Source organism: Lemur catta, chromosome 10 (assembly GCF_020740605.2).
Source record: "Lemur catta isolate mLemCat1 chromosome 10, mLemCat1.pri, whole genome shotgun sequence".
Classification (NCBI taxonomy): domain Eukaryota; kingdom Metazoa; phylum Chordata; class Mammalia; order Primates; family Lemuridae; genus Lemur; species Lemur catta.
This window is the reverse complement of record NC_059137.1, coordinates 48,504,147-48,517,652: the sequence shown is the minus strand read 5'-3', so window position 1 is coordinate 48,517,652 and position 13,506 is coordinate 48,504,147. Positions and strand designations below refer to the sequence as shown.

Here is a 13,506-nt window from a genome sequence, read left to right as displayed (position 1 = left end):
ACTCATCCTAAGCAGTTATCGTAGAGAGAGCTCTTTGGATGCATAGGCGCTCACCTCCCACCCTCCAACTGCCAAAGAATCGGTACAACATCAATGTCCTGCAGTGAACATCATTCCCCAAACTACTCATGGCCCTCCTAAGTCATGGAGTTCTTTTTCCCTCTCTCTTTTTTACGGTGCATAATTTATCTTCACACATGATTTTGTTTTGAAACTTAGAAATGATGATTAAAAGAGAACTGTTTCTCTAGCTGGAAGAGAGGGAAACCTTTTTGTCCTCTCTGCATCATAACACACTGTATGTATGCCAGAGGCGTTAAGAGACAGAATCAGCACACCGTATTCCTACCCCTGGCACGAAAACTAGCCATCATGAACTGAGCTGTCGCAGATAAAGCACGTCCAAGGGCCAGGGCTGCTTCTGGCAGATGCTAAACAAGACGATGCTGTCAGGTGTGTGTGACGATCGCATACATGTGTTTTATGCAGAGAAGCCGTTTGACATTCTCTTTTGCCCGAAACAAGCTCCCAAATCAAAGCCTGATGCTTACCTTCGGCGAGCGGGTCGAGGGTGTGTATCATGAGCTGGAAGATGCTGTTCCTCATGAGACTGTTGTGAAGGGAAGCAGAACTTCCACCCCGCTGGAGACGTGGCTTAGTCTGAGCAGAGAAACCAAAGACGTGGTTAGTCTCAGAAATGAAAGGCAAGTGCATTATAGACAAGATCCTCACCTAGCCTGGTGGCAACTCATTTCTGTCACATGATCACACACTATTAGAACCAAAGCTTTTCAAAGTACATTTCAAACCCCCTGAGCGAATGGCTTTCTCACATCCTTTTCTACTAAATAAATGAATTACTTCCATTTTTTTTTAGAGCTTAGTAAATGCCAGGCAATATGCTATATGCTTCACATCCCTTGGTTTATTTCATTCTCAAAATTAACCCCATGAAGTATATATTGCTGTTATTCCCTTTAGATAGATGAGAAAGCTTCACCTCGGAGAAGTGAAATGAGGTGTCCAAGTCACATAGACAAAAAGCGGAGGCTGCGGGAATGGATAACAGGTCTGCTTTTCTCAAAGGCTATCTGAACTAGTGAGTGGTCTCTAACTTTTGGATTGTGCGTTCTATCAGTAAATGTTTAAGTGTATATATATGTATCTATATCCACATCTATGGCTCTATTTATATCTATATCCACATCTGTATAGACATGTATACCAAAATAAGAGTATATAAAAACATTTCCAAAGATACAAGTTAAGAAGAATGACAAAGAAAGTAAATGCTAGAAGTGCTAATATTTTCTCCTTGCTTCCCAAGGGATCATCTCACCCATCTCCTGGGGTACCTCATCTCTAGCCTGGGACCACAGCTCGAGTTCAGAAAGAAGGATGGTCTATGCAGAGAGAGATTCGAGGAGATAGAACCTCTTATCATGAATCCACGGAGAACCCTCCTAACTTCAAGCGGGGAGGGGGGGTGGTCTTCTTTTGCACAAACTCCTACTAGTTGTGATCCTTTGGTCAAATAAATGGAACTGATAGGTGAGAGAATAAGAATGAGGTTCTAGAGATAAGGTTACCAACAAATTCTTTTTCTTTTATCTTTGAAAGCAAACAATCTAAAAAAATCTTCAAGCCCTCTGTATTTTGACAGATTTTTATCCTGAATAGGAACTGCTTTTTCTCCCTGGGATGATTCTGTGCTGATTATCACAGAGGAAGATGCTCAGAGGCAGTGCAGCTTTATAGACACACAGATTTAAGGGGGAGGAAGGTCTTGTAGTGTAAGGGAATTAATTTCTTTTTGAACTTCTGGAGCTAAAGATTGGCATGAAATTTTTCTGGGGTCAGGTAAAAATAAAATACTATTTTCCATTATGTGTTCCATCCCTTGACATACAAGGTTTTCCAAAATATTCCATCATACTCCAGACCCACAAGGGGGCGTCCCTAAGAATGTCCAGTAAGAGAATCCAGGATCAAATACATTTGGAAACTGCTACATCCTAGATCAGCTCACCTTTAGAATTTCAAGATACACATTAGACCACTAAATCAAACACTACAGAAATCTGGCTAACTTGATTAACTTGGGCAGTGTTTCCAAACTATTGCCCATAGGTCCCTTATTTTGTAAAATACTTGCTAACAATCATGGTCCACACATTTGGAGACAAAGAGGAAACCTGCAGTTAACTTGAAGTAAGGGTAAAATCTCACTATGAGATACATGGAAAAATCTGTCTTTCTTAGTGTGATTGTATTATAATTGATGTTATGTTAGAAATCATATTCCCAATTCAACAGGGTTGGAGAAGAATCAGAGGAGATTACTGGCGTTTCAGTGGTGAGCCAGAATACAGCTCCTCAATGAAAAAGACTGGGTCTGCATCCCTAGCCTGTTACTGGACCAGGCATATCCTATGGACTCTCAAGGAATGTTAAAAATCTTTGCTCTGAGCATTATAGGAGGAAGGACTAGGTCATATGTATCTTCATTGCTAGCCCTTTTAGCCTTAAAAGTGTAACATTTTTTAATGCATTGTGTCATTTAGTTATAGAGTATTCAGATGATTAAGGTTCAAAATATTTTAGGAGCAAGGTTAGGAGACCTGAATAAAGTAGAAATGCAATCACTGTTTGACGGCTGAACACAAAAACTGTGAAGGTCATTTCCTTTTGCAAGCTGCACAATATAAAACGTGATGTGCTAATTGAATAGGAACTGGAAAATGTGTTTATTGATAATAATTTGTCATAACACTGTTACTATGGTCCTTATTCTGGGAAACTGGAAGAACTCTGCTGTGGAGATCTTTATTAGAAGAGGATTATACCTACAGAAGAAATTAAGGCATTCTTTCGGGCATTATATATATGTATTGAATATATAGGTCTCATGCAGCATTTCTTTTGATGGAACCAAAAGAAATTTCCAGTCAAAAAGTATGTGCATGCAGATACACAAAGAAAACAGGCATCAAGCATTAGACCCAACAGTATCCCCAAATATGAGCTCAACATCCCTTGGAATGCAATTTGGAAATATCTCACTTTTTCAACTCCTATAAATGCCATGTCAAATGGAAGAGAACATTCAAACTTTTGAAACACAGTTTTAGAAACTGCTAATTACAGGACAGCACATACGTACACACCAGAGGGTTAGACTATCTAAGAATTCCAAGGGAGGGGATGATTTGTTGAGCACACAAGCCTTTCATTCCCCACCCCCAACCCTCCCCCAGCCCCACACTCCACAGGCACCAAGCAGGTACAGACAGGGCCACTGCTTCCTACCGGGAGAGCCGGTTCATCGTTGTCCCTGGTTGCAGATGACTGCATAAGAAGAAAAGGCAAAAACAAAAGACAAAATAAATAAATAAATAAATAAATAAGGACTCACATATAGAATTTACATTTAATAACAAGCATCAGCACAGAGAAAGATTTGGTTTGTTCTGCACTAGGACGAGTTAATCCAAAACAGGGGCCAAGGGTGTATATTTCTAGTCAACATATAATGGTTTATTTAGGCATATGATTCACTCTCCTAAAAGGTCAAAGCTGAATGGCCAACCCGAATGCCCAGCTATACAGACAATTACATCACCTGTGGCCCAGCCATGCTGTGGAATACCAGATGATCATTAAAATGAATGAGGCAAGTTCACATGTACTGACATAGAAAATATCTAAGATTATTGTTAAGTGAAAAAAATTTAAAAACCTTATTTATTATTGTTTTGTTGCATAAAAGAAAATAATAATACTTTAGTGCATTAAATAAAAAAAATTCTGCAGGAATTATACCAAACTGTTATTATTAGTGATTATCGTTGGGGGTTAGGATTGCAAGGAAATGTCATTTCCTGTATGTTTTTAGAGGGAGTCTGCATTCATTGCCCCATGCGTGGTGAGGAAAATAAAGCCTGAAGAAGTTAGGCCACCGAATCAAAGACTAGGATCATCACACGTGGAATTCAGATAATCCACCTTTTCTCCTGTTCCTGCCACCTCGCCTCTTCTATTCTAAAAATGGAAATCTCTGCAAGTTGGGGAATGTTGCTTAGAACAAGGGCACATGAGGGCTCGGTCATCTGCTGGGAGAGAACATGACGCAGACAAGGGGACAGTGGAATTCTACCAACATGGCCCAACCGGATGGCTTTGCTTCCTCGACTCAGTGTGAGCTCTCCTTCTTTAACAGAATCGGGGCACCATCCTGTGATCTTCTCAATGGTGTACAGGTGCTTTGTGAATTTCCTCACACTTAGACACTGCCTAGGTCACTTCACCTCAACTACAGGTGCAGCTGGCAACAACAAACCCGAACCTTTCCCCTGTCTTGCCTTGCGGTCCTCCCCATTGGGTCTGAGCGGATGTTTGTCTTCAGGAATGATCACGCGCTTGGAGAAGAACTGTTTTGAAAGCTTCACGTGCTCTACGCTTTCTTTTTTAGGTCCTACCACACATCTCACACAAAGATGTTAAGATGCCCCCACATCCCACCTAAAATATACATTATTGTGTTGAAAAAAATGGAAAGGATTCTTACAACTTTGAATTTCAAATTATTGGCTATGTGCAATCCATTTAATTTATGCCTGGCATGCTCAAAATCTTGGAAAGTGAAAAAACTGAATTCATAATTTGTTTTCATATGGAATTTTTAAGAAGACAAAATTTAATAGTGAGGCCAATATTAAATATTTTGTAGACATTCAATTAAACATTTAATAATCTTGATTTTTGTAGATACCTTTTTAGATTTTGGAGTCAAAACCAATGTATTTTTTTTCCTTCTTGTTCCAAGCATTTTTATAGGCTCTTGAAGAACTTGTGAGTCTCAGGCACAGACAGAAGGGTGCTGGGTTGGTGGTAATTTCTGAGCACAGTCTGTGGCCATCACTAAATTTGCCATAACCGTCTGATTTGGGGGTTCTCCCTCAGTGACTTCTCTAAAAACACTAATGGGAAAATATCCCCGATGCCCTAGTTCCCAAGAACACACTTGCAGAACTGGTGTGGACCGGAAATTGTCCTTTGATTTCCCTCTTTGCTCTGAAAGGCACTGTATGATCCTGCGTCTCTCTGGCGGGTCCTTTCATTTTCTCTCCTTCGACATCAGACAGCTCAACAAATGGCCTCACATTCTACAGAGCAATCCCCCAGGGAAATTTTCCCGTGCAGAGAGCTCAGCCTTTCGACATACACTGAGATTAACTGTCAGAGCACGCCTTTTCAGTTAGCAAATTTACACCTCGTGGCTAAATGGGAGACAAATAATTATGAGCCAGGATTGATACCAGTGATACCACAGCACATGAAGGGGCAGCATAAAACTGAATCGAGAAAAGGGTAGGCTTCAGAAGAGAGATCACCTGCTGAGAGTCTGAATTTTTAAAATATATTTAAAGAAACTATTTAAAGAGGAAAAAAATATCTGAACCTGTTTTTTGGCTTGAAAGGAAGAAAAAATATCTACTCTATTGACTTCCTTTTCTTCTCTCACAAGCAAGGAGGATCATAAAACATAAAAAGTGGAAGAAAAATGCCTTGTACATGGATTCTACAAAGAAAATACTAAGTGCAGAGAAAGGTCTGAAATCCTTTATAAAATTTCCTACTGTTTAAAGTCTGCAGAGTTGATGTCATTAGTTTTCTTTCAAATGTGATTTGCAGACATGAATATACATTACATTATAACGTGTAAATTTAGGTATATACACAAATGGCAGCTGAGGCCATTAAAACGCCCCTCTAATTTCCATTTACTCCCTGTTGCAAAAGAGACGAGAAGTGTGATGTGGTGGGAATTGGCCGTATTCGGGGGCTCACCCACATCTACTGACAATTCCTGAGGTTCTCCTGACTTAGCCTTGCTCTAATTGCATCCTGAAGCAGCTTCTCCGTCCTGGCAATGTGCGGCTGATTACGTTAGGAATTCTATTTTAACAGCGTTTTAATTACGCTGGAAGTAACTAGTCATGGTGACAAAGAAACGATCCTAATGTGTATAGCCAATGGGTTTGGGGTTGGCCTCAGTGTCACGAGTTTATTTTCAGGGCCATTGAACATCTGGCAGGTTTATTCTAACCCATGGGATGTTATAGAAGACAACTTCTTCAAAAGAAGACTAATATAACTTTAAGAATTAATTTGGCATTTTATTATGCATTTTGCTTTTTAATTCCCTTAATTTTAAACACACCCAAGTACCACTCATTTGGGCTGTACTAACATTAAAGTCCGATTCCTGGTGGTCAGTTCAAAGGCTATGTCAGCTATGGAAAAGACTTGTCAAGCCAATCCATAGCATACATAGCAATTCTTGAGGATTATTTAAGAGAATTCATATAGTGCATCTGGAAAGGTCTCAGGTTAGGGCTTTGGCGAGCCAACACAGACTCCCCTCTGCATTCCTAAAGTAGGACTTCTACCAGGCCAGAATGTATGTCATATATCTGTTCCTTACAAGAAAGTATTCTAGGCCGGGCGCGGTGGCTCACGCCTGTAATCCTAGCTCTGGGAGGCCGAGGCGGGTGGATTGCTCGAGGTCAGGAGTTCGAGACCAGCCTGAGCAAGAGTGAGACCCCGTCTCTACTAAAAATAGAAAGAAATTATCTGGCCAACTAAAAATATATATACAAAAAAATTAGCCGGGCATGGTGGCTCATGCCTGTAGTCCCAGCTACTCGGGAGGCTGAGGCAGTAGGATCGCTTAAGCCCAGGAGTCTGAGGTTGCTGTGAGCTAGGCTGATGCCACGGCACTCACTCTAGCCCAGGCAACAAAGTGAGACTCTGTCTCAAAAAAAAAAAAAAAAAAAAAAAAAAAAAAAAAAGTATTCTGTAATTCAAATTTTTATTCAACTTAAACTGGCTCCTTCACCAATTACTCCAAGTTAGTCTTATGGTATTTGCACTTAAATTGAGCAACTTGAAGATGCTATTAATATCTATTGTCCTTCCTGGTGGAAATCCCAATTCTACGTAGGAATATTGCTACTTATTTGATAGGTGTTTTGTAAGTGCCCGTTTTCCCCCAGATAATAAAATGCACAGCCCATTTAGAAAGCATTCTTAATGCTATAAATCATTCTCAAGTCCTTAAATCATCTTTCTTCCTTTGACCCTCAATAGCCACTGGTTGAGAAATATTTTGCTGACTACAAAGTGTAGGTTTTATGTAACTTTTTATAGAACCTGTCGCTGCATACAGGTCTCCACTACCCGCCCCCCCCACCATAAAAATTAGGCAAATATTGCAGTTTAGCTACCTCAAGGCCACTCAGTAAAAGGATACTAACATGTCCATGGTTAACTTTGACTGGAATTGTCCACCTTCAAATCACATAATCAAATGGGTCACCAGGAAGACTTCATATGCCAAAAGACAATTGTATAAAATAAGGGATGGTTTTCCTGGACAGTGACTTGGCATCAGATATAGAGGAAAGATAACCAATTTCTTACAAAAGCCAAGTAACTAATGTAACCTTCCACCAAGTCCTGAAAAGTGTGCCTAAATTCCTTGTACCAAGGACCCAAAAGCACTATAAAGTCTACAAAAACAAATTTAAAAGTAAAATTATTGTGTCATAAATGTGATCCAAAACAAATATGCCTGTGATTAGAAATATTAATCCAACATTTAATTGACATTAATTTTAATGTCTTAGAATTTAGAAAGGTTGGGTAAGGAATGATTTGAATGACTGATTTTCATTTAAAAAATTAACATGGAAGTGTAAAATGATGTTTTCTTTTTCTTTTCAATACCTTTACCTGTAATAAACAAAAACGTTCAAAATATCTGTCCTGGTTGAAGATGAATAAACCTAAAGTCTATCGGGGAGACTAGATACAAAGTGCAAAGGCCTCAACACTGAAATCTAGAGGAAAGAAACCCTCCCACCTCTTAATCAGATGGAAACTCATCTTCCTTTTACTATGTCTTAGCATACTCCCTAAAACATCAAGGGAGGAAAGATTAAATTAATTCTTAAGGAAAGAAATACTAAGAGATTTAAATTCAAATTACTTTACCACTGGTTTCTGGGTAATTACCCCAATATCACACTCCTTCAGTAACGTAAGGATCTCAGAGATTAATGAAGTGCAGAAAGTGGCAGCCCCGAATGCAGGAATATCCACTTGACATTTCTGGTTTAAAGAGATACATTGAGGTGGAGGAAAGGGTAGAAATTATCTAAGTAAGAAATGTGGTAATGGAAACTCACATTTTGGAAGCAAAGCCTTTTGATCATTTGTTTGAATAATCCCCATAACCATGAAATATTTGGGATAGCAGAAAGACATTTAAGAAGAATAGATATCCCCCAAAATGGAAGGAGAAGAAGAGAAATTGCTCAGAGACAGTTAAAGAACATTTTGCTTTTTAAGCAATTGTACAAGAGAACAAATAACACAGGATGAGAAGGGGTGTCACAGGGTGATTAAGAAGATGGAATTCAGGGCCTGACTGCTGGGGTTCGTTTTCCTGCTTCTGTCACTTGTTAGCTGTGTGACCTTGGGCAAGTTACTTAATCTCTCCATGCTTCAGTTTCCTAATCTATAAAATGGGGATAATACTAGTACCTTCCTCAGAGGGAGGTTGTGAGGGTTAAGTGAGTTAATGCATGTGAAGCGCTTAGACTGATGTTTGGTACACAGTAAGCACTATGTATTAGCTCTATTATCATTATTAATATTAGGAGACACAAGAATAATAACAACGTAAATAACAAAAGTAGGTTCAGGGTCATGAATTGGATTCAAGAACAGGGTGGCTTGCAGGAGAAGTAAGAAAACCTCACCGATGAGGATGGTGAGAGGTGATTTGTGTAGGATACTAGAGGATGGGTAATTGGGCATGCCCAGGCTGGCAGCTGTGGGAGGAGATGACACAACAGATATTTCCTTGACTTGGCTTCTGACTATTACCCATGAGTCAGCACTGCGCAGAGGATACAGGGCTGGGTGAGGCTAGGTCAGCATTTCGTAAATTATACGCCTTCGTGGGCCTGGGTTGGAACAGGAGGCTCTCGGGGGCTGGAATATTCAGAGAAGGCAGAAGCCAGGTCTGAACCAAACAACTACCCTGTAACCCCAACTCTGAAATTCTGGGGGTTTCTGGTCAACACTTCCAAATGGTAGGATGTTGTTTGTGAGTAGAAACAGGGACTTTCTGGGTCAGAAAGGTCACAGATCAAGTCATGCGTTCAGTTTCTGCTGGAGCCTTTCTTCCTCTGGGAGGTATTCTGGACTGGAGGTTCCCTGCCCGCAGGTGGCCGGGCTGTACGGGGATGATTTGTGAACATGTCCAGTGTAAGCACCTGGGAGCACGAGGTATGCTCAATCAAAGTCATGGTTTGGAGAAAGAGTGAAATAAGGTTCCCTCAAACTTGGAAAAAAGTTTAGCCCATGAGAGGGCAGATGCTCATGACAGATGGGAAGAGACATCTGTTTGATGCACTGCAAGACTGTTAGGAAATAGTTTGGGAGCACTGAGCAAGGCGAGGGCCAGGGTGACTTCAGGATGCACAGCTGGACAATGACTGGCAAGTTAAGTCTACAGAAGAGTATACAGCCAGTCTTCCAAACTTTATTGATCATATGCCATTATCAGAAACATTCTGAACAAGTAATGTAACATGAATCTTTACCTATCTATATATCTGTATCTATCTATCTATGTGCTACTGTCAACCATTAAGTAAAGATGGGCTAGTTTCTTCTCTCTAAAAGATAAAAACAAATAGAAGTTCTAATATTTCTTTCTTGCATCTCAAATATTAATAATTGTTTCACGCACCCCACTGGAGCATGAGTGCAAATTTTAAAAGTTCTTTAAATACCTCTTACACATTGGGAAGCTATATGGGGTGTGTTTGGTATCGAACTCCTCCGGATAGCCTCCTAAATACTGAAATCCTTGAGGACAGGATTCACTTCTGTGTCTTCCACGGTCACCAACTGTGGCTACTTAAAATGTAACCACGTGGTATGGGTGAGTGAGAGCACTCAGGCAGAACGGGCACTGTGTGCTCTTGTGTCAATAACCAAAGCTCCTCAGCTGCTTGCTTGCTGCTAAATTAATAGTAATGGTAATCATTTAAATCCACCTCTTAGAGGACTATTTAACCTTTCTTATTAAGTGGGTACATAGAGGACAATAATCCTCATCTTATAAATGGAGAGAGGGAGGTGGGAAGGGCCTCAGGCTGTTTCTGTACTTGGGGTACTAAGCACCAGTGTTAATTCACTTAATTTAGAAATTAACAACCCAGCTACCACTGCCATCTCTAGCCTTCCCCTGAAAAATCCAGATGTTGCTAATATACTTTATTGTATTACTTCAGCAATTCTCACAATTGCTAATGAACAATTTTGATATGTCATTCAAACACAATCTGTTAGTGGTGTTCTGGCATTAGTCACACAAATTTTCTTTCACTAGTGAAGAACCCCAAATGCATTCATCTATTAAGTCTCGACTGGCTTACTTCTTTTAAGGAAAGTGTTCAAGAGGATATGATTTTTAAAAAAGTCCAACAAACATTGGTGCTAGACAAACAACGGAATGATACGCAGCAAATCAGGCAGATTCCAGTAATAACAGATAATATTTATGGAAATCTCAATATGTGCCAAGTGTTTTATGTATAATATTTCATTGAATCTTCACAATAATAGGTATTAAAGTCATATCTGCCCCCTTTAATACATGAGGACGCTGAGGTTGGACAATTTGTCCAAGGTCACACAGCCAGTAAGTGGCAGAGCTGGGATACGGACTCAGACAGCTGATCTCCAGAGCCTCCCCGAGTATAGGAGAAACAAGAGAGTGGAATTTTCCTTGCAGTGACTTGTGGGGAGAAGACTGCAGGCAGTACAACTCCAAATATAGTAAAAATAGCTTATGTATATAAAGAACCCATAATATGTGAGCTCTGACTTCCAGTGGAGGCCAGAAAATAGTTGTCAAGAAATTGTTGTGAATTTAGAATGACAGATTTTATTTGTGTTCATTTGGTACAAAAAGCTAGTATCTAAGAGTAGAGAAAGAACAAAGGTATTTTCTTGTCTTTTGTTTCTTCCAGCATTATTATTTAGACTCACCTAAAATTGTCATGATTTTTTATTATTATTTTTGTTTCTTAAAAGTCATGGAGGCACTTTTTATGACCTTCACAATGGCATAGGCTCAAGTAACACTGCAAATTAGTTTCTCTATAAGTGAAATTGACTTATTCTCTGTAAGGAATGGATAGCTCAGCAGAAGGTGGGAAAAGAGGGGCTCTTTGGTGGTTATCGCTGCAGTCATGGGGTACTATTTAGTTTATTTGGAAGTACAGGTGTGCCCAGTCTTCAATTTATTTCTGACATTTGAAAGCCTAGTGCTGGTTCTTTGTTTCAAGGAAAGAACAAGTTTGAAAAAAGAGATAATCACTTTCAGTGTTTGAAGCATCAACAGAAGAGTCTGGCTAGTAAGTTTCGAATAAAGAAAATCTGTTCATTCATTAATTTAACAACATTTACTGATAACATTTATTGTACACTTACTATATGCCAGGCATTCTTCTAGGTTCTAGGGATTTAGGTGTGACCAAAACTAGCAAAAATCTCTGTCCTTACGATGCTTGCTTTCCAGAAGATGTTATTATCACAAAATTAACTAGACAGAAAGGGTAGGTAGCAGTTAGATCACTTAAAATTGCGTGTTATCTTTAAGGGTATACTTAAGTGTATTAACTATGGTATAATGATCACTTGTTTAGTAATACTTTATGATTAATTTATTAATCTTGGATTTAGCGTGGATTCTTGTTTGAAGAGAATATAGCAAAGACTGAAAAAAAAATAAAGAACATAATTGTGTCCATAAAAACTCAATATACAGCAAAATTCAATGATCAAAGGGCACTACATATTTAAAGTGCATCTTGAAACTGATAAAATTGAAGGTATAATTTAATTTTTGATAATATTATTGATAACCAAGTTTTTTGTCAATTTCTTAAAAAAACTTTCATAGACCTGATTTTTAAAAATTGAGAAACCCTGAACTCCAAAGAGAACAGAAGATTACAATTTGAATATAACACAATGATCTTGGTATCTTTTTCATATTTATGGTCTTCTAGATACAAACAGTTTAATCTCATTAATACAACAGATTGATTCTTCATTACGTTTTAACTTCTGATCCTAGAAATTTCATTGGCACCATATCACTACCTAATTCTGATAGGACCTTGACACATTTCCATACAGGCAGAAAAATACAGATGCCAGATTTTCTGACTTTAGTTTTGGAATTTCTAGGAAACAAATGAATATCACATAAACCCAATTTGAATATTAAATGATATAAATGCAGATGTAAGTGTACTTGGAGAAAACAATGAAGGGCACAGATATCAAGCACATGACATTCTCTGGGGAGAATGCACGGATGGTGAGACTCGGTCTCATTCCATGATCGGCTCTTCTGTTCCCAGGAGAGGCCAAGAGGAAGCTAAACCCATTCAGGTCATGGAGATGAGTCATAAAAGTGGGACACAGCCGCGCTCGTTCTGAACACTTCTTCGCCACTTCCACATTCCGTTCACACTGTGTGTCCCCACGTTTCCTCCCTAGTTCAGTCTTTCATATTACTTGTCTCTTCTCTCTCTTTTCCACTACTGAGCACCCTTCTGAGGGCAGAGACCACAACTATATCATTTTATATTCATTGTACCCGACACAGTGGTGCTAGATGCTCAGCAAATGCATGTTTAATAATAAATACGTTAAATCAGAGCTTATATTTTTTTAATGAGCCCATATGCTCATCTATAACGAGGCTGGAGGCAAATGGTTTCTTCTTAGTACAACACTGAGATGTGTCATTTTCCTCTTGGCATCTGATACTGCTAATGACCTTCTGCTACATGAACCATTCTCCTCCCAGGTATCTGGGACGTGCGCTCTGACCAGGCCACTATTTTCCTCACACCTGTGGAAATGCAACAATATCAAACTTCTCTCCTTTGAACTCCTGTTCTAGCTAGAGTCAGCACTTCACAACTTTCCTGGTTGCTTGTGTTTGCCATTTTGCCTGCTCTGTTTGGAACTGTCAGCTTCCTGAGGAAGGGTACCTTACATATTACACATCTTTACATTTCATATTTTGCCTAGCAGTGTACTGGCACTCCACGGATACTCGGCAAGCATCATCTTTTGATTGCTAGTTACAAGTGGTGGGACTAGAGCTTGGCAAGGAAAGAAGATGCTCAAATAGGCAGGAAACTCACCATGAGGCAAAAAAGAATTGAGGTCCCTGAATCCAGAGTTGGGGCTTGGGTCACAGCCAGCAGAAACTGTTTTACTAATACAGAGTGGTATCACTAAAACTTCTCTGGCTTAGTCCCTGCAGCCCTGTGCCCAGACACTATTGCATGGGTTCTTTAACTGGAGAGAGCCAGTCTTTCTTTTGGAGTCCCAACTGGA

The 13,506-nt window shown here is 39.5% G+C and overlaps 1 protein-coding gene across 2 annotated transcripts in view; it reads right to left on the bottom strand.

Annotated features, from left to right (window-relative positions):
- SLC24A2 (solute carrier family 24 member 2) overlaps positions 1–13,506 on the bottom strand; it is a 219,206-nt gene that overhangs the window by 78,366 nt on the left and 127,334 nt on the right. For both annotated transcript variants that reach the window (XM_045563028.1, XM_045563029.1), the window contains exons 2-3: positions 3,310–3,348; positions 552–660 (exon numbers count right to left, since the gene is read on the bottom strand). In XM_045563028.1, coding sequence (XP_045418984.1) covers positions 552–660; positions 3,310–3,348 — 148 coding nt within the window. The remainder of the gene's footprint in view (positions 1–551; positions 661–3,309; positions 3,349–13,506) is intronic.